The sequence below is a fragment of the Mustelus asterias genome, chromosome 13 (genome assembly GCF_964213995.1).
Source record: "Mustelus asterias chromosome 13, sMusAst1.hap1.1, whole genome shotgun sequence".
In the NCBI taxonomy this organism is placed as follows: domain Eukaryota; kingdom Metazoa; phylum Chordata; class Chondrichthyes; order Carcharhiniformes; family Triakidae; genus Mustelus; species Mustelus asterias.
Genome location: NC_135813.1, coordinates 103,882,081 through 103,903,809, shown reverse-complemented (window position 1 = coordinate 103,903,809; position 21,729 = coordinate 103,882,081). Strand labels below are relative to the sequence as shown.

At 45.4% G+C, this 21,729-nt stretch overlaps 1 protein-coding gene across 2 annotated transcripts in view; it reads left to right on the top strand.

Moving 5' to 3' along the window:
* Positions 1 to 2,722: 2,722 nt before the first annotated feature.
* Positions 2,723 to 21,729, top strand: part of emid1 (EMI domain containing 1) — a 369,825-nt gene continuing 350,818 nt past the window's right edge. For both annotated transcript variants that reach the window (XM_078227412.1, XM_078227413.1), the window contains exons 1-2: positions 2,723 to 3,390; positions 17,815 to 17,931. In XM_078227412.1, coding sequence (XP_078083538.1) covers positions 3,191 to 3,390; positions 17,815 to 17,931 — 317 coding nt within the window. In that variant the 5' untranslated portion in view covers positions 2,723 to 3,190. The remainder of the gene's footprint in view (positions 3,391 to 17,814; positions 17,932 to 21,729) is intronic.

Genomic DNA, 21,729 nt, shown 5'->3' with positions numbered 1-21,729 from the left:
GGAGAAGCTACGACATCTCCTCCGGAGCCTTCAACATGTCATTGATGAAGACGAACATCTCGCCAAGGCCATCCCCACACCCCCACTTCTTGCCTTCAAACAACTGCACAACCTCAAACAGACCATTGCCCGCAGCAAACTACCCAGCCGTCAAGAGAACAGTGACCACGACACCACACAACCCTGCCACAGCAACCGCTGCAAGACGTGCCAGATCATTGACACGGATGCCATCATCTCACATGAGAACACCATCCACCAGGTACACGGTACATACTCTTGCAACTTGGCCAACATTGTCTACCTGATACGTTGCAGGAAAGGATGTCCCGAGGCAAACCATGCAGACGCTACGACAACGGATGAATGAACACCGCTCGACAATCACCAGGCAAGACTGTTCTCTTCCTGTTGGGGAGCACTTCAGCGGTCACGGGCATTCGGCCTTTGATATTCAGGTAAGCGTTCTCCAAGGCAGCCTTCACAACACATGACAGCGCAGAGTCGCTGAGCAGAGACTGATAGCCAAGTTCCGCACACATGAGGACGGCCTCAACCGGGATCTTGGGTTCATGTCACACTATCTGTAACTCCCACAACTTGCCTGGACTTGCAAAGTCTCACTGGCTGTCCTGTCTGGAGACAATACACATCTCTTTAACCTGTGCTAATACTCTCTCCACTCACATTGTCTGCACCTTTAAGACTTGATTAGCTGTAAAGACTTGCATTCCATTCATTATTCTGTAAATTGAGTTTGTGTCTTTATATGCCCTGTTTGCTGTTTATGAGCAGATCTCCCACTCACCTGAGGAAGGAGCAGCGCTCCGAAAGCTAACGGCGTTTGCTCCCAAATAAACCTGTTGGACTTTAACCTGGTGTTGTTAGACTCCTTCCTGTGTATTGCTCTGCGGCAGGAACCAGCCGTCCAGCCAACTGAGCTAAGCGGCTCTCATTTTCTCGATACAATCATAATGAAAACCGATAACTGGGTTCATTGTCTCGGGAGAACATTCATGTACCATGCCATCAACAGTCAAATCAGCGCTGACAAGCTTTCAATTGCATTGGAACCATTCCATTAAAACGACCTTTAGTTTAAAAGCTTGGTCAAATGATATGATATACATTATACTGAGTTGGTTTCCATTTCCTCGCCAATGCACTAAACTGCTCTAGATTGTTATGACTGGGAGGGGCACTGCTCTGATTAAGATAGGTATTGGATAGCATGTGCTTACAAACAAGATGGTTGGGTTAACGGAACTCAGTTGATTTTGCAGCGTCCATTCACAAACCTAATCACAGGGATCTCGTGTGTGTTGGGAGTGTTTGAGAATACCTGCCCCGCAGCATGGCGCTGCTCCTTCCAGCTCGGAGTGGTGTCACTGTGGGTTGGAAAAAGAGGCACAGAACAAAGTGGGCACCCTGGAGAAGGGGAGGGAGGGAACTCAGCTCCATAGTTCGGAAATTCACACCCTCTTTGGAGGGTGAACGTTTTTGGCTCTCCAATCAGGCTATTCTTTTGGGGTGTAAATGTCCCGTCACTCGTCGAATCTCCCTATCTTTAAAAGGGAAAATGAGTCCATAGACTCACTGGTACACTCACTGAAGGAAGTTGGCGGAAACAACATTAAGTAGGGAAAATGAACGCGAAGAGATCGCCTAGTGTTGTGGCCATGTATTTACCTGATTTCAGAAAGCAGTGGGGAGAGTAATTAGTCAACGAAATAAAACTCGGTTGATTTCATTTTGAAAAAATGGTATTTCACTGGATAAAATGGAATAGACAATCTCATCCAATAATTGCCAAAACTTAATTACCTGCACCGTATCGTTCAGGGAAATTCCCTGCTTGACCAGGATTTACAATGAATGGTTGAAAAGTGTTTTAATCGTTCCGATTTGTTTTAACTTATCTGTTCTCCATAGGCGCTCATTTCTCCATCTCATAGGGTTGGTGTCCTAGTCTCCTACCTGTCATTCCATAAGCGATTCCCTCAATGCAGGAAGATTGAAGTGGATAAACTGGCTAAATTTTTAAAAATGCACACCGAGGTTCATAGCGTGGCTAGTTTGAGTGGATTAACGGCAGTATATCCTGCAATATTCATGTAAACTCTTGAGTTAAGCAGTGGATAGTATAGGTATCGGTATGCTTTGTCTGTATAGTGCGCAAGAAACAATACTTTTCACTGTATACTAATACATGTGACAATAATAAATCAAATCAAAAAAGGCAAAAGGAAGCGTGAAAATAAAAAGCAAAAAATGTTAGCAACGCCTGCAGAGGGAGAGAGAGAAAGAGTGGTCAGTAACTTTGTTACTCAGGCTACACAACTCAAAATTCACTCCCAACTTGACAGAGAATCGCTTCCTTTACTAAATAGTGCCCTCTAGCTTCCACAGGCTTTGGACACATTCAGGGCACTTTGAAAAGAAAAGTACTGCCACAAATTTGAAACTAATTTGACTCGGGGCTTTAGCTGTTTCATGCTAAGTGAGTTGTTTGGGCAGCGTTTCTACAAGGTACTACTCTGCACACAGGACCCGTATATCCGAATTACTGAGGCTATGAGAGCGGCTTGTGCCTGTGAAACATTTTAAGGCGACCCAGGTTTTTTTTTCCTGGATGAATAAGGAGGGCGGGATCTGCCGGGAGTGCAAGATCTTTTCAAGAACCTGATTGCGCCGCGTCGTTAATCCATTGGGGGGGGGAAGAGAGAGAGAGAGAGAGGGAGGGAGAGAGAGAGGGAGGGAGAGAGAGAACCCCGTCTGATTCTTCCGTGCCAGCAATCCATCAGCCAGACGTCAATGAAATTCCTCCGGGGGGAAACTACAAAACACACGCTGCCCTGACCCAAAAAACAGAGAGAGGAGGCACCAGGGTCTCAGTCTTCACTCTGAGCCAAGCAGCCCATGTTATATATATAACAAAAAGCCCTCCCAGAATTGGTCCTCAATGATAGGGATAAATTGATCAAGCGACATTAACTCGTGGATGTTTGCTGCTCTCGGCTTGTTGTCCATCCTGAGGACTGGGGAGCTGTGAGAGATTGCCGCAGCAGTCCGGGAGCTGAGCTGGGAAGAGTGCTCCCACATCATTGCCAAGCAGGGAGGCGGACTGTGAGCGCTGCTTTAACCCATCCGGAGATAATCCAACATCACCCAGTCCACAGTTGTGCAGGGAATGGCAGGGACTGTGTGTGCTGGCGCTGTCAGCAAGCTCCAGTGGCACACTGCATCGTGGAGGGGCGTCCTGGCTACTTTCTTCCTGCTGTACTTAGTCCCCCTAGTGCGCACTTCGTGGGGGACTGGATTTCAGTACAAGTACTCAGCAGGCAGCAAGGACCAGCTCGGAATTGCCAGCAATGGGTTTCTCACTCGCAGGTAACCGGCTTTACTCCTTTTCTTTTAATCCCCCTCTAACAGTGGGAACTTAGGAGAGTGGGAAAGACCAGTCTTAGATAAGGTACAAAAGGCTGATTGTGAGTTGCTGCAGACGGGTTCTGGGTCAGTGCCTGTGGTTAGTAGTGTCCGGATGTGGGGAACACAAACAGGCTGACTTGCGGGGAAAGGTTAATCAGAGTGTTGGATAAACACTTTCTTATCCCCCTGAATTTAGAGAAATTCCCCAATTGTTGAAAGCTCCAGCTGTTTGGCTGTCTAATCCTTTCCAAATGGTTAAATAATATCGGGGGGCGGGTGGAGGGTCTGCTTCCATTTAAAACTCTCATTTTCTTACAATAGTTGCCTGCAACACGTGTTTTGATTGACAAAACTCCCATATGAAGAGGAGTGAGCATTTAAACAGTGACTAGAACTCTCCATACAATTCCATAAATCCTGATGGGACTGGCCTGTCCCGCTTGCTGTTTTTTGGCAGAGGGTTATTGTTTGAAATGGATATTTGGACAGTCTGCCAATGGACTTAGCGGCTTTCTTACAACGGCCTCACGAGTGGCCAGAACTTATGCAGCCAAGTTGCTCCGATGTGTAATCCCAGTGCTCTGGCTATTCATTCTGTTAATGTCCTGAATAATGCGCCGATCGGGAATATTGTGTGGTTGCGGACATTGACATAAAGTGGGGACAGACACTTTAGAGTTTATTTTATTAGTGTCACAAGTTGTGGAAGCTGAATTGTTTGCAATGAAAAGAGAAAATGCTGGAAAATTGTTTGCAATATTGGATTTATCTCCATTCAGAGACTAGAATACGTTTAGAAAGATTTCAGCTTTTTAAAAAAGGAATGATGCTGGCGAGGTATAAGCAGTGTCCTAACTAACTTCCTCACTACCTCCCTACTTTTGACAGGGGGCGGGGGGGGGGGGGGGGGGAGGATCTCTAGCCGGGTGGAATGACAATGGTTGGCTTTCGTACACAAAGCCTCAGTACAAAAGAAGCATCTAATTGTTTAGAGCAGTGCTCCCGGAATAGCCCAGCAATCCCTTGTGGTTTGAAAGTTTGACACGGGTTGTGTTAATCGCCCTTCAAGCAATCCAAGATGATTCTTCCTGTGAATATTCAAGAGGCCGCCCACCCCCTAAGAGATATCCAAAGAACAAAACCAATGTTCAGACTGGCACTAGATTTATCCGACCTCCCAATCTCTCTTTCCACTGAGAGTGATATTTCAGCACTCCATGGCTTTTGTAAAGCTGCTAAAGAAAGACAGTTAAGAAAGTGTAACCCCAGTGCCCAGTGGCACAGTGGTTAGCACTGCTGCCTCAGTGCCAGGGACCCAGATTCGATTCTGGCCTCAGGTCACTTTCCGTGTGGAGTTTGCACGTTCTCCCCATGTCTGCGTGGGTTTCCTCCGGGTGCTCTGGTTTCCTCCCACACTCCAAAGACGTGTGGGTTAGATTGATCGGCCGTGCTAAATTGACCCTTAGTGTCAGTGAGATTGGTATGGTAAATACATGGGGGTTACAGGGATAGGGTCTGGGTGGCATTGTTGTTGATGCAGACTCGATGGGCTGAATGGTCTCCTTTTTTAAGTTTATTCATTAGTGTCACAAGTAGGTTTACATTAACACTGCAATGAAGTTACTGTGAAAATTCCCCTAGTCGCCACACTCCAGTTCCTGTTCGGGCACACTGACGGAGAATTTAGCATGGCCAATGCATCTAACCAGCATGTCTTTTGGGCTGTGGGAGGAAACTGGAGCACCTGGAGGAAACCCACGCAGACACGGGGAGAACATGCAGACTCCACACAGACAGTGACCCAAGCCAGGAATCAAACCAAGGTCCCTGGCACTGTGAGGCAGCCATGCTAACCACTGTGCCATGGTGCCGCCCCACTTCTGCACTGTAGGGATTCTGTGATTACTTCCTCACTGTCCAAGGGTCCATTCTTCAATCTGATCTACTGTATTTGCTGCTCCCAATATTGGGGAGACTGAACACAGACTGGCTGATTACTTTGCAGAACACCTTCACTTAGTCCGCAGACATAACCCCAATCTTCCTGTTGCTTGCCATTTTAAACTCACCATCCTGTTATCAAGCCCACAGGCCCTTCCTTGGCCTGCTGCAATGTAAGTAAGAGTTTTAACAACACCAGGTTAAAGTCCAACAGGCTTATTTGGTAGCAAATGCCATTAGCTTTCGGAGCGCTGCTCCTTCGTCAGATGGAGTGGAAATCTGAGACCAAATAAACCTGTTGGACTTTAACCTGGTGTTGTTAAAACTCTTACTGTGTTTACCCCAGTCCAACGCCGGCATCTCCACATCACTGCTGCAATGTTCCAGTGAAACCCAATGCAAACTGGAAGAACAGCATCATAGAAATCATAGAAACCCTACAGTACAGAAAGAGGCCATTCGGCCCATCGAGTCTGCACCGACCACAATCCCACCCAGGCCCTACCCCCATATCCCTACATATTTTACCCACTAATCCCTCTAATCTACGCATCCCAGGACACTAAGGGGCAATTTTTTTAGCATGGCCAATCAAACTAACCCGCACATCTTTGGACTGTGGGAGGAAACCGGAGCACCCGGAGGAAACCCACGCAGACACGAGGAGAATGTGCAAACTCCACACAGACAGTGACCCAAGCTGGGAATCGAACCCAGGTCCCTGGAGCTGTGAAGCAGCAGTGCTAACCACTGTGCTATCGTGCCGCCCAATCTCCTAGGCACTTTACAGCCTTCCAGATTTAAGTTCAATAACTTCACATTATGAACTCTCTCCTCCATTTTGATCCTTTTGGTCTTATTTTTCCCCCTCTCTTGAAAGGGCCACCTGCCACTTTTCCAATGTTTTGCTTTCAGAGAGCACTGACCCTATTCTGCTATTAATACATTCTGCTATCTGATCTTTAGGCCACTATTAGTACCTCCTTTATTCTTTAACATTACCATTAACACTCCCTTTGTCTTGTGTCCATGACATCATTGTCAAACCTCTCCTAAGCACCCACCTATCCCTGAAGGTCTGTTTTGCTCTACCTCCTTTTTTTTTGTATTTTTATTCCAATTCAATCAAATCAAGTCCAATTCAGAGTCTCAACAAGTTGAGACATTCCCGATCCAAGCTGACAAGACAGGGCTCTCACCTCCTGTCTTGGGCCTGATCTACATGATCCAAGCTGATTACCTCCTTTTAAACAGGATAAACTCCATCATATCTAACTGGCTTCAGTGCTGAGGAGTCACAGGGACGCTGAGCATTAAGCTGGTTTCTCTCTCCACAGATGCTGCCAGACCTGCTGAGTTTTTGCAGCATTTTTCTTTTATTAAAACTAAACTGGTCTTGTGTTCTAGGACCCGGTACGGACCCGGGCGGCACGGTAGCACAGTGGTTAGCACTGCTGCTCCACAGCTCCAGGGACCTGGGTTCGATTCCCGGCTTGGGTCACTGTCTGTGTGGAGTTTGCACATTCTCCTCGTGTCTGCGTGGGTTTCCTCTGGGTGCTCCGGTTTCCTCCCACAGTCCAAAGATGTGCGGGTTAGGTTGATTGGCCATGCTAAAATTGCCCCTTAGTGTCCTGAGATGCGTAGGTTAGAGGGGTTAGTGGGTAAAATATGTAGGGATATGGGGGTAGGGCCTGGGTAGGATTGTGGTAGGTGCAGACTCGATGGGCCGAGTGGCCTCTTTCTGTACTGTAGGGTTTCTATGATTCTATGACCCACGGATACGACCTTCAGGACTAAACTCTCTCTCTCTCTCTGATGTACTTTGTCTGATCAACTTTGGTACATTCGAAATTATCCATCTGATTATATCTGATGTTATGGGTGAGGTTGCAGTGAAATAGGCCAGATATCAGGCTGCTTTAAAAATAGAGCGACAATTATGGAGCTCCTCTGGTGGGAGTTTCTGACAAGCTAACTGGGACATTTTTTTTCTGACAAGCTAACTGGGACATTTTACCACGATGGAAATGAGGGGTGGAATTTATCTTAAGTGAGTCAAGAGCGCAGTCCGGTCGGTTTTAAATAAACTCCTCATCAGTCACGTCAGGCTGGTTCTATTGGAGAGTCTGGCATCTCCTGCTAACAGTAATTCGAAGTGAATGTATCTCTCCCAGGCCAGGAGTGCTAATGAACTCATAGGAGGTCTTTGCAGATGGGTTTTTTCACGCTGCTGTTGCGTGAAATTAAACTGCAAGGAACCACTTAATCAAATAGTTGTATAGATAGTCTAAGCACCTTTAGAATTTCCACTGTCAAATGAGAACTCGCTTTAAATATCAATGCAGTGCTAATCATGCATCCCAAAACAGTGTTTACTGTAGGAGCTTGAGGTTTTTTTTTAAGTATTGAAATCACAACATTGCCTGTGGCAACTGATCAGCAACAGATTTCCGGAGCATGCATTCTAATAACAGATCCCAGTCACAACCACCCACAAACTAGCAGCAACCACTCCAAACCCTCATTCCTCCATTATCCAAACATTAACACTGCTCCGGCTCGGCTGACAGTGTCCAGAAGTTAGAGCCAGCCTCGAACACTGTCACCAATTGAAGTTTTATTTCAGATTCTCATCAAGAAGCCTCACTGCTTTGGAGAGTCGGAACTGGGCGTTCCGTTTGATTGAATTATTCATGAATGGCATAGTCCCGTTAAAGGCCAGTGAACGAACGGAGAATGTTTAATGTCCTTCTGATGGGTAGAGGTCTCCGGTGTAAACAGCCGTGTGCTTTCCCTTCTCCCAACCAAATTAAAGAGAAAACAAATAAATATCCAGCCCAGATTCACCCTCAGCCCAATAGGACCCTTGGAACTCGCCACACTCTCACTCACATAGACGCTGAATCGCGAAAAGTGAACGGGAGGATCAACTTTGAAGTTTGTTTAAAAATTCATTTTACCGGATGTAGGTATTACTGGCTAGACCAGTATTTATTGCCCATCCCTAGTTGCCCTTGAGAATCATAGAATCACTACAGCGCAGAAGGAGACCATTCGGCCCATCGGGTCCGCACTGGCCACAATCCCACCCAGGCCCTATTCCCGTAAACCCACACATCTACCCTGCCAATCCCCCTGACACTAGGATCAATTTAGCATAGCCAATCAACCTAACACGCACATCTTTGGACTGTGGGAGGAAACCGGAGCACCCGGAGGAAACCTACGCAGACACGGGGAGAACATGCAAACTCCACACAGACAGTGACCCAAGGCTGGAATTGAACCTGGGTACCTGGCGCTCTGAGGCAGCAGTGCTAACCATTGTGCTACTGTGCCACCCTGGTGGTGGTGGGTGAGCTGCCTTCTTGAACCGCTCCAGTCCCTGAGGTATAGGTACACCCACATAAGAGTGGCGTCAACCAGGATCTTGGGTTCATGTCACACTATTTGTAACCGTCATGACTTGCCTGGGCTTGCAAAATCTCACTAACTGTCCTGGCTGGAGACAATTCACATCTCTTTAACCTGTACTTAACCCTCTCTCCATTCGCATTGTCTGTACCTTTAAAGACTTGATTACCTGTTAAGATTCGCATTCCAATCATTATCTAGTTTGTGCCTATATTTGCCCTGTTTGTGAAACAAATCCTGCACTCACCTGATGAAGGAGCAACTCTCCAAAAGCTCGTGCTACCAAATAAACCTGTTGGACTTTAACTTGGTGTTGTGAGACTTGTTACTGTGCCCACCCCAGTCCAACGCCAGCATCTCCACATCAGTGCTGTCTAGCAGGGATTTCCAGGATTTTGATCCAGCGATAGTGAAGGACAGCCATATATTTCCAAGTCAGGACGATGAGTGGCTTAGAGGGAAACTTGTAGGTGATGGTGTTCCCATGTGTCTACTGCTGTTGTCCTTCTAGATGGTAGTGGTTGTGAGTTTGGAAGATGCTGCCTAAGGAACGTTCGTGAGTTCCTGTGGTGCATCTTGTGGATGGTACACACTGCTACCACTGTTCATCGTTGGTGGAGGGACTGAATGTTTGTTTACGGGATGGCAATCAAGTGGGCTGCTTTGTCCTGGATGGTGTCAAATGTCTTGTGTGTTGTTGGAGCTGCACTCATCCAGGCAAGTGGAGAGTAGTCCATCACACTCCTGACTTGTGCCTTGTGATGTGTTTATATTAGCAGTATCATCCATCTCTTGAGTTAAAGCATGAACCTTTGATGGGGTGATTTACTGGAGCAGTGTTTACAATACAAGAATCATACAAGATCCATCAGCAGTCTCTGCATTTATCTCTCTTTTTTGAGATTGAAAAAAGGACAAAGTGAATTATAGAATCCTACAATGCAGAAAGAGGCCATTCAGCCCATCGAGTCTGCACTGACCACAATCCCACCTCGGTCCTTTCTCATAGCCCCACACATTTTACCTTGCTAGTCCCCCCGACACTAGGGTCAATTTAGCATGGCCAATGCACCTAACCAGCACATTTTTGGACTGTGAGAAGAAACCCACACAGACACGGCGGGGAAGTGCAAACTCCACACCGACAGTGACCCGAGGCCAGAATTGAACCTGGGTCCCTGGCTCTGTGCCGCCCAATTCATCATCAATAACTGGGTATTCGCATAACTTCTGCAAATTCACATCTTGTATTCCTTTGATGGGGACAATACGAAAATATTTGCGACAAATATTCTCGAGGACAAGTGAGAATAACTCGCCCAGCGACGTAGACTATCATTCCAGACCTTAGTGTTGGTTTCTGAAAATCATGATTCCCACTTCTATTCATATGATATATTTTATTTGTTGTCATTTTTCTTATTGTGTTTAACTTGTTAGTCTTAATCGATTTCTCTTCTTGTTAAAGTTTGAAATGCTTACCACGCCATTTTGTCACACTTCCCATTCTGTTGGTGCATCCCCAAGCGTGGGGAAAGTAGTCAGAGTTTTTCAGCAGTTGTCCGACACTGCAAGGTGAGGGAAAGGCATTTCTATAGAAAGTAGTTGGAAAGATTATCTTGATCCTATTATCAGTGCGACCATGTCACAACTCCAACTTGAGACATTCGCGATGCCAATGCTGTGTTAATCTGTATGTGCTTCGTGTGAATCAGAGAGAAATTGTTTTGGAGTTATGACAAACTATCGCTATAAGGCTAAACCATAAAGATCAGAAGGTCCAAAAAGATCTTTCCTGGTATGTGTTGCACTAACTGATCTCAACCTCAATAGCATTTAATTTATCTCAGAACCACTGGGCTTGGAAGATGGGTTATTCAAACAGGCCTGTGTCCTTGCACCAAGTCCTGTTTATCCATCACCCCACGGCCCACACTGGCTCCTGGTTAAGCAATACCTCCGTTTTAAGAACCCTCATCCGTATTTTTAAAACATTCCGTGGCCTCTTCACTTGAGATATCTGCGCTTCTCTAATACTGGCTGCTTTAAGCATCCCAGGTTTGAATGGCTGCGCCATTGGTGAATGCAGCTTCGGTGGCCACACCTTTCCTACGCTTTTCCACCTCTCTATTTCACTTTCATCCTTTTAAGGCTTCTTTAAGCCTACCTCTTTGACCAAGTGTTTGGCATTCTGCCATAATGGGAGGAATTTTCTGGCTGTTCACGCTGGTGGGATTTTCTGGTCCCGTTGCAGTGAGTGGTGTGGGGCGACACGGTAGCACAGTGGTTAGCACTGCTGCCTCACAGCACCAGGGACCCGTGTTCGATTCCCGGCTTGGGTCACTGTCTGTGTGGAGTTTGCACATTGTCCCCGTGTCTGCGTGTGTTTCCTCCGGGTGCTCCGGTTTCCTCCCACAATCTGAAAGACGTGCTGGTTAAGTGCATTGACCCGAACAGGCACCGGGGTGTGGCGCCTAGGGGAATTTCACAGTAACTTCATTGCAGTGTTAATGTAAGCCTTACTTGTGACTACTAAATCAATAAACTTTCTAAACTGAGCGCCAAATCCTCTGTCCTCGCTTGCAGCGACGGCGGGGCGTGAACGGCTGGAGAATTCAGCCAATATCTCCTTATGTGGCTTGGTGACAAATTCTGTTTTGTAACCTCCTGCTAAGTGGTTGGGGACATCGTATCACATTAAAGCCACGATATAGATACAAGTTGTTTTTGTTGTTAGTTAGTGCTTATTGCTATCCAGCAACCCCTGAAGTACACATTTGTAGATGTCCAATTGGGACAGGACTGGATTTTAACCTGATGTCCGCACAGTCAGATAGCTTTCTGACACCACAACATCTCACATGAAGAATGACCACTTGAGCGGAGGGTCTTCGCAAGTCAGGACGGGAGGAAATTATTTTGTTGAATGCTCATGGACAGGATAAGCCACAAAACCACATTGGCACTGGTCTCCGAGCCAGATTTATTGTACAAAGCTCTTCATTCCAAAAAAAGCTAGCTGGCATAAATAGAACTTCTATAAAGAACTTGCATTTATATAGCATGTCCTACTCACAGGATGTTCTAAAGCACCTCACAGCCAAATAATTACTGTTGAAATATTGGCACAGATGTTTTGTAGGGAAATGTGGTAGCCAAACGGGATACTTTGTACTTTATTAAATAAATGTTATTTTTCCAATTCAGGTCTGCTATTACATTGGTGGGGTGGTGGTTGGTGGGGAGGGGTGGGGGGTGCAGGTGGGTGGGGTCCAATGTAGAAATAAAGCAACACATTGAGTTTTGTCTGGGAAATTAGGGTAGTCACAGTTCTATTCGGGCCCCCAAGGCTGAGAGATTTGGAGGAAGTCAGAACATTCGGTGTAAATGACTTCCTTCCCAGGCCACACAAATCAAATTCATTATTGGCGCCAGTCTACTAGCCCCAAGGAGGGTTGGACTCTCTCCAATAAGAAGCATGACCAAATTCTATTCACGCCGTGTCATCTCCTGCTGTTGCACTAGTGCCTGGCACAATGTGAGAGAACTCTCACCTTCCAGGAGTGTTGAATAGGCAGTGAAGCAGGGCAATTAATGCCAGAGAATGGTGCCACGTGTTAAACTTGTTCAGTGAGTAACCTCTGGGTCAGACGGTTGTGGATTCCACTCCCAGTCCAGAATTCGAGCAATTGAAAGCTGAAAAGAAAAGCAGAGAGGTTTTTGATGCGCATTTCTTCCGGACATTCCTTCCGCACACCATACAAGGCAAAAATAGGTCATCTGGTCATCATTTTGCGGGCAACACTAACTGCAGAATTGCAACAACACCAAACAATAAAGTGCTATAAGAATTAATTTAACAGTCTGCTGATTGCACAGAATCTATACAGTGCAGAAGGAGGCCTTTCAGCCCATTGAGTCCCTCTGAAAGAGCATTCTACCCAATTGCACTTATTCCTGTAACCTTGCATTTCTTTTCTTTTCAATCCCATTCCCTTTTGAATACTTTGATCAAACCCACCTCCACCACCCTGTCAGGAAGTTCATTCCAGACTCTAACCACTCTCCGGATGAAAACATTTTTCCTCGCATCACTTTCACTTCTTAACACCTCGCCCTCATGGTGATTCCTCAGGGGGAGTTTTAACCCCAGCAGGGTGGGTGGGATTTGTCAGTCTGCTGCACCTCTCTACCCCCTCACGTGAGCTGGCACTGCTCGGCCCAGCAACCCTAACCTTGAGCCTCCTGTGATCCACTGACCACCTTCAACCTCCCTCTCCCACCCTCCCGATCCGAAGCATCTCCTCGCTGGCCCGTAGTCTCCACAACCCTGGCAAACCACAGTGTCCAAACAAAAAGCCTCCAAAGTTCTCTCAATGAAGAAATTTAGATTGGAAAAGTGTCCCTATTATTCCACTGTTTCAGGAAGGTGAGAATTATAGACTACACATGTCTAATGTCCATTGTTGGGATTTACTGAACTCTATAATTAAGGATTGGGTAACCAAACACCTCAAACTTTCAACTGATCCGAGCAAACCAGCATAGATTTATAAATGGTAGGTCCTGTAAACCCAACTGAACTCTGGAAGATTTTACTAAAGTAGTGAATAGGAAATGGTTATGGATGATAAAGTCCCTCGACTCTTAGCTACAGTTGAAGCTTATGCCCATGAAGGCAAATTATTAACATGGTTAGGAAATCAGCTGAGAGTCAGAGAGTGGGCATAATGGCAGCTGCTCTAACTACCAGGACACGGCTAGTGCTGTCCCACAAGGATCTGTGACTGGGCTTCAACTATTCACTGTATTCATTCATGACTTGGATGAAAGGTCAGAAAGCGATTGCCAGTGTCCCAAAGGTAGGCCAGGTTTTAAGCAATGTAGAGGGAACTGCACAATTACAAAGAAGTATTGATAGGTACTAAATGAATAGGCAGAACTTCGGCAAATGGAAAAGATGCAAGAGTCTGAGAACACATACCAACCGACTGGGCGGTACGATGGCACAGTGGTTACAACTGGCCTGAGAAAGAAAGCAGAGAAATGTACTAATTTGGCCCGATTCTGACCCCCGTTGCACATCCAGCTGACTTCTCCTGACAGATTCTCTGCTCTGGCCTCCAGTTAAAATAGCAGTTGAACCTTGCTTGTTTCCATCGAATGGGAAATGTTAACATTTTCCTTACGGTCAGTGATAAACTGCCGATGTTTGTTAACGGTAAGAAGTCTCACAACACCAGGTTAAAGTCCAACAGGTTTATTTGGTAGCAAATACCATAAACTTTCGGAGCGCTGCTCCTTCATCAGATGGAGTGGAAATGTGCTCTCATTGCTCCGAAATGTGCTCTCAGTGCTCCGAAAGCTTATGGTATTTGCTACCAAATAAACCTGTTGGACTTTAACCTGGTGTTGTGAGACTTCTTACCGTGTTCACCCCAGTCCAACGCCGGCATCTCCACATGATGTTTGTTAAAGCAGTGAGAGACTGAACCGCATCAGCATAAATAAGCAATGAAAGTGAGAGCAAGCAGACAACTTGCCTCATAACCCACTGGCACAGCCTTTCCAGGCTGAATGACCCATTTCTCAAATATGGGGACCATTAGCATATATTGGATCAAATTATTGAGGGCGGCACGATGGCACAGTGGTTAGCACTGCTGCCTCACAGCACCAGGGACCCGAGTTCAATTCCCGGCTTGGGTCACTGTCTGTGCCGAGTCTGCACGTTCTCCCCGTGTCTGCGTGGGTTTCCTCCAGGTGCTCCGGTTTCCTCCCACGCTCCAAAGATTTGTGGGTTAGGTGGATTGGCCATGCTAAATTGTCCACTAATGTCAGAGGGACTAGCAGGGTCAATATATGGGGTTACAGGGATAGGGCTTGGGTGGGATTGTTGTCGGTGCAGGCTCGATGGGCCGAATGGTCTCCTTCTGCACTGCAGGGATCCTATCATGGCATCAATATTTGAATTTCAAACCCTCCAAATACAAAATGTCATGCAAAAATTCTACAGCTTATATTTCAGTTGTATGTAAATGTCTAACTTTGTTTAAAGTGATAAAAGATGATTCTACCATTGTCAAAATTTAAGTTTTTAAAGTTTATTTATTATTGTCACAAGTAGGCTTACGTTAACACTGCAATGAAGTTACTGTGAAAACCCCCTAGTCGCCACACTCCGGCGCCTGTTCGGGTACACTGGGAGGGAGAATTTAGCATGGCCAATGCACCGAACCAACATGTTTTTTGGACTGAGAGAGGAAACCGGAGCACCTGGAGAAACCCTATGTAAATTCTTCCACACACAATGCACTTGCACAAGTTATTGTCTATGCATATTCTAGGTGACAGTAATGTTAACTGGAAAACCTTTCCCTTGAACTTAAGCAATGTGAAGATGGAATGAAAAGAAGAATCCAGCGGTACTTTTGAACTTTCTTATCAAGGGTCGAAAAATTACTACACTCCAAGTAGACTTCTTTCTATGTCTTCAATTTATCAGGTGGCACAGTGGTGAGCACGGCTGCCTTACAGTACCAGGGACCCAGGTTCGATTCTGGCCTTGGGTGACTGTCCGTGCGGAGTTTGCATGTTCTCCCCGTGTCTGCATGGGTTTCCTCCGGGTGCTCCAGTTTCCTCCCACACTCTGAAAAACATGCAGGTTAGGTGCATTGGCCAAGCTAAATTCTCCCTCAGTGTACCCGAACAGGCGCCGGAGTGTGGCAACTAGGGGATTTTCACAGTAATTTCATTGCAATGTTAATGTAAACCTGCTTGTGACTCTAATAAATAAACTATAAATTCGAGGACAGCTTCTTCCCTGTTGCCATCAGGTTTCTGAAGGGACCTATCATATATTAAGCTGATCTTTCTCTTCACCCTAACTGTAACTGCAACACTATATTCTGTGCCTTATCCTTTCATTCTTCCATATGTACTCTATGAACGGTATGTTTTGTCGTATAGCCTGCAAGAAACAGTACTTTTCACTGTATACCAGTACATGTAACAATAAATCAAATCAAAATGGTTTTTAACGTAGGCAAATGGAGCAGGATACTTCCTAAATGCTTATTTATTTACTGTGTGCATAGTTACCAAGCCAAGCAATTGCTTTGTCAGCAGTTACAGAGAATTGTTTAAGCCTACCTTTGAGTTTAGTCAGTGGACACTCCTCCAAAACTGAGTATTGTTTGGACTGCACCCTAGCTACAGCCTGGATAGTCTTGGTGACCCCACTGAATTTGGGTGGCTGCACAGAGACGTAGGCCAGTCTGGAAATGGTTTAAAATGGCCCACTGTTGATGTGGATGAGCAATGAGGCCTACGATGAGAAAGTGTTTTCTGGTGGAGTTATCTCCTGCCATAAGTCCTCAGTAGTCACTCCTCGGCATGCTTGGTTTAACCATTTGGGGTGGCTGCTGGTGGGTTGAGGAGATCATTGAATAAGGGCAAGCTTGGATTGGAATAGACCTTCACCAATAACTTGTCTGTTACAATTAGCCTCATGATGTGGGGGGGGAGGGGAGAGAGAGGGGGGGCAGGTGGCAGCGGTGAGTGGCAATGTTGCTCAGGACTGGGAGCGGGGAGATGAGTTGTCGAAGAGTACCAATGATGATGCATTAGTTGAGTTGCACATTGATATTTGCCTGGGTGGATTGATAGCAAACTGAGTTGCTGTGTTCTGCAGTTGAGTACATGATGGCAGAAGCAGAGATCCTTAGGGTCTTGGCCTGTGACCCCATGAGGTACTGGCTAGTTTACTGGGAAGGGCTAGTAGATATCTAAAGAGAAATGTACACAGACCATTAAACTGTCATGATCAGAAAATGCAGAAAATAAGAAAAATAAGGCTAATTGAATGCTGGTCTCTCTCTCTCTCTTTTATTTATTTATATATAGCAGATTGGAAGGTAAAAGCTTGGCAATCATGCTTCAGATATGAAAAGCCCTAGTTAGACTACAGCTGGAGTGCTGTGAACAGCACCACCTCTTAAAACGAATGTATTGAAGTTGACTCCTATCAGCATCCCGGCTACCAGAACAGACTAGTTATCATCCTGATATAAAGAATTCTGAATTCTGTTGCTCGCAACCCTTACTGTTATTGAACCACGGGGGAAGAGAAGTGTGCTGTTTTAATCTACACACTGGTTACCTGTATAACCATTTTAACAGGAGTCAATTCTTGGGATTTTCATTCTGTTCATCCCTACGTTTAAGAATGTTACATTTAAAACTGTAAAGGATAATATTGGCCTGGCTATTCCACAAAGTGGCATTCACCATTGGATTTCTGCTCTGTGCCCTGATGCTTCTTCACATTTCTGACCATGTCTACTGAGGCTAACTTCTTCAGAAATGCAGAGCGTATACTCCCCCCACCATATCACCCACCCTCTCCTTTTTATGGCACTGACTTAAGGTTAAATGTCTTGTCTGAATGGATGAATGAGTGAATGGGTGAGGTGGCAGCGTGGGTAATAGGTCAGGGGGTAATTGGGTTAGTTGGTGGTGGGGTGTGGGGTGTTGAGGCGGGAGGGTCAATGTGAGTGACTTGGGGGGGGGGGGGGGGGGGGGGGTGTGGTGTCAGCTGTATAGTTACCCAAGAGTTAGTCTAGGATATTTCTGTCAAGCATTTTCTGGGTAACTATCCAGTTAAATAAGTTGGAGCTGTCCAACAAAGTCTCTGAATCCAGCTCTGAGTTGGAGACTTTTTCAGAAGGTCTGTCATAAGTTCAAACTTCTGGGCAATTCCCATGAAGATAAGCGGGTCAGAACCTCACAGGGTCCTGACGTGCATTTCAGGTCACCTACAATCCAGAGACCGGAAAATCTGGGCCATCATTTCAGAATGGGAGAAGACTGGAAATATGCAGCAACTTGGCAAATAATGACTCAGGACCTCAGATGGCCCCTTCATCAGGACTCTTGTTTGTTTTTGTAAACTATGCTGGTGTACTCTTTCATGATTTGGGTTAAGTTAATTCAGTTTTAACCGTCGTAATGTATGTTCTTTTTTTTAAGGAATTGGTGTCCATACACTGTAACGAAAACCGTCTCCTGCCAAGTACAGAATGGAACATACGTGCAGAGAGTGTATCAGAGCTGCAGATGGCCAATGGGCTGTCCTGGTGGTATCAGGTGAGAATGCGCTACCTACTATATTAGACATATCAGTTTGACCCTGGCATGTCTCCAATGTCATCAACATCCCTATTGTACAATCTAGCTGCCCAGGGTCACCTTTGTACCTGTTAAATAATCTGCTATAAAGATTTCAAATTTATCTTAGTTTTGGTGAAACTAACTGAGAGCGTCCTCAGCAATTCTACAATTGCATCACACTCCTGACTTGTATCTTGAAACTGGTGGAAAGGCACTGGGGAGTCAGGAAATGAGCCACTCTGTTTAACATCCAGCCTGTCATAGTCACCACAGTATTTACATGGCTGGCCTAGTTGAGTTTCCGATCAATGTCAGGATGTTGATGGTAGGGGATTTGGGATGGTGAGGCTGATTATAATTGATGAACACAAGACTCTTGGTCTCCTTGTGCTGACACAGATTATTTACAGAGTCTGTTTATCTTTATTGAGAAATAAATTGTCATGGTTTCATCTGGCCATGAAGTTCAACAAAAGAGAGCATGATCATGTGACATTGCATCACTTCCTTTGATGAGGTATACTGTCTCATTAGTATTCTACACAATTAGAATTAACCCCTTTAAACAACATCTCCCTCAAGTCTGTGACTTCAATTTCTTTTTTTATTGGGCCAACCACTGTGGCAAATTAATCAGTCTAACCAAATGGGTCCTCGGCTCCTTTGAGTTTCTGAATTGTTGGAAAGATCCTCTTCCTCATAGATGAATAATCATCAACTGCACTGAGGTGTTCTTTCTGCTCTTGGTACTTTCTGAGAATGGGAGTGTGTGGCATGTATGCTGACCACCCTTTGATGCAGTACTCTGACCTGAGCACATTCTTCATCAGAGTTCTGTTCACTTCTGATTTCGGAGTTGTTGCTTGTAGAGTTGTGGCTGTTATTGATGCAAAGGTTTCTACCTCTTCAACAAGGAGTACATCACTTTGTTCAGATCTTGCCACTGGGTTAGAGGGACAAAGCACCTACCGTAATCTGCAGTTGCCCTAAAACATACTGTGTCTTTGCATCAATCCTCATCACCCTCAGTCTGAATTGTTATTCTCGTGGAGGCAGTTTTGCTAATTCCTTAGAATTTAAGAGTATCACCAAGTCTCTTAGCCTCCGAAAGGGGCATAATTATTCCACAAGGCACTCGTTATTTAAACCTGAATACAACACCCAAAAAGAAAACACAAATATGCTCGCCACTCACTGTCTTTGAGTTCAATAATCCCAAATCGATCAAGAAATATCGTTGGCATGGTGGTTAGCACTGCTGCCTCACCAGGGACCTGGGTTCGATTCTCAGCTTGGGTGACTGTCTGTGCGGAGTCTGCACATTCTCCCTGTGTCTACATGGGTTTCCTCCCATGGTCTGAAAGACGTGCTGGTTAGGTGCATTGCCACGCTAAATTCTCCCTCAGTGTACCCGAAGAGGCGCCGGAGTGTGGCAATTTGGGGATTTTCACAGTAACTTCATTGTAGTGTTAATGTAAGACTACTTGTGACACTAATAAATAAACTTTAGTGTGGTCTGTCTCTATCTTGAAGTGGAGACCAAGAACATAATCTGCAAATTTTTCACAAGACCACGTAACAGTTAATGTTTCTTTCCTGTCATTGCACGTCTCCGTTCAGTCTGTGTCATTGAATGGGGTGCATAGTAAACTGGTCTACACTTTCCATCCATCTGTATCTGAAGAGTACAGCTCCCAATCCTGTAGAAGATGCACTGCAGCAAGGATAGTAGGGTAGACCCTGGCCATATTGATCTAAAGTACCAGGCGATATCAGCAGCTATTTTTGATTTTCTCCAAAAGACCTCTCTTTGAACTTCCTCCCAACGCCATATATTGTCTTATCATTACAGTTGACATAGCAGCTCACTGATGAGAGGTTGGGCAGAACCTTTCTGATTTGGTTAACCAAACCTATGAATCTCCTCTGTTCCATGGAGCTGATAACTCCTTGGTTGCTCCTTTTATCTGACACTGGATGCATCCACTGTATGCCCAAGGAACTTGACGATTGGCTGCAAGAATTTACATTCTGTTGTTGTGTAAGTCTTGTTTCCTGTAGGCATTGTGGCACAGCTCTTGTCTGTCATGTTCTATCCAAGTGGTGGCATGATAGCACCATGGTTAGCATTGCTGCCTCACAATGCCAGGGACCTCAGTTCGATTCCCGGCTTGGGTCACTGTCTCTGTGGAGTTTGCACATTCTCCCCATGTCTGTGTGGGTTTCCTCTAGGTACTCCGGTTTCCTCCCACAGTCCAAAAATGTGCAGGTTAGGAGGATTGGCCAGGCTAAATTGCCCATGATTGTCCAAAGATGTGTACTTTATGAGGATTAAAGGGGTAAACATGTGGGGTTACAGGGATAGGGCACAGGGTGGGCCTGAGTAAGATGCTCTTTCAGGGAGTTAGTGCAGACTCGATGGACCAAATGGCCTCCTTCTGAACTGTAGGGATTCTATGATCAATGGATCAGGAAATCAACCATGTAAGGTACAATTCCATCAGTTCTTTTAGGATCCTTGATATTGATCTCTGGAAGAGTTCTGGCACTGATGTGATGCCAAAGGGTCATTTGTTGAAACTAAACCTCCCAAACAGTATAATGAAGGTTGTGAGCAATGTAAACTCTTCATCAAGGACCAAAAACCACTATTTCCATCCAGCTTTGTGAAGATTGAACTCTTCCTCAATTTTGCTAAGCTCTCATCCACTGATGAATTAAGATGAACTTTTTTGTTCAGCTGGGTAAGATCTATACAAACTCTAATAGATTTATTAGGTTTTGGCATCGGGACCAATTCCAAGCATCAGCTAGTTGGTTCTGTCACAGGCAAAAGAAACCCTTGCTTCAACGTGGAGTCAATTTCCATCTGCACCTTTGCCAAGAGTGGCTGAGGACTTTTTCTGGGTGTAAACAGATGCCCTAACTTTGTTTCAGGATGTGGAGTGATGTGGTTTGCTGTCTTCAGCTTTCCTCGTCCTGTGAACAAGTGCAGAAATTCACCTCTGGAGATTTTAGGCTGATGTTATTGGCTTTTCAGTTCCTCTACTCTGCAAATCAGATGTAAGTTGGTCCAGGTTTTCCTGCGTAAGAGTGAACAACTTTGGTTCAGGATCACATATAAGGTTTCAGTGTTTTTTCTCGCTCTATATTGAAGGGTTTCATTCAGTTGTCATGCATTCTGTACCTCCCGTGGTGTTTTGCATGCTTTTTGCAATTACCGTTTAGGATCATAAACCAAAACTGCTGCACCTGTGTCTAACTTAAAGCACATCTTGTTTCCCGCTGCTAGGATATCAGTATTCTGGTAGCTTCGGCCCAGTTCTAGCCACAACACCGAGCTTGGAAGCGACCCATCATTCTGTAAAAATGCCATTTGTCCTCTTTTGATGGGACAATTTCCGTGCTTGTTTTTCTTTTTTTTAATTCATTCATGGAATATGGGCATTGCCAGCCAGCATTTATTGCCCATCTCTAATTGCCTGAGGGCAGTTGAGAGTCAACCACATTGCTGTGGCTCTGGAGTCACATGTAGGCCAGACCAGGTAAGGATGACAGATTTCCTTCCCTAAAGGACATCAGTGAACCAGATGGGTTTTCTGACAATCGGCAATGGTTTCATGATCATCAGTAGATTCTTAATTCCAGGTTTTTTTTTATTGAATTCAAATTCTACCATCTGCCGTGGTGGGATTCGAACCCGGGTCCCCAAAACATTAGCTGAGTTTCTGGATTAATAGTCTAGTGATAATGCCACTAGACCATTGCCTCCAT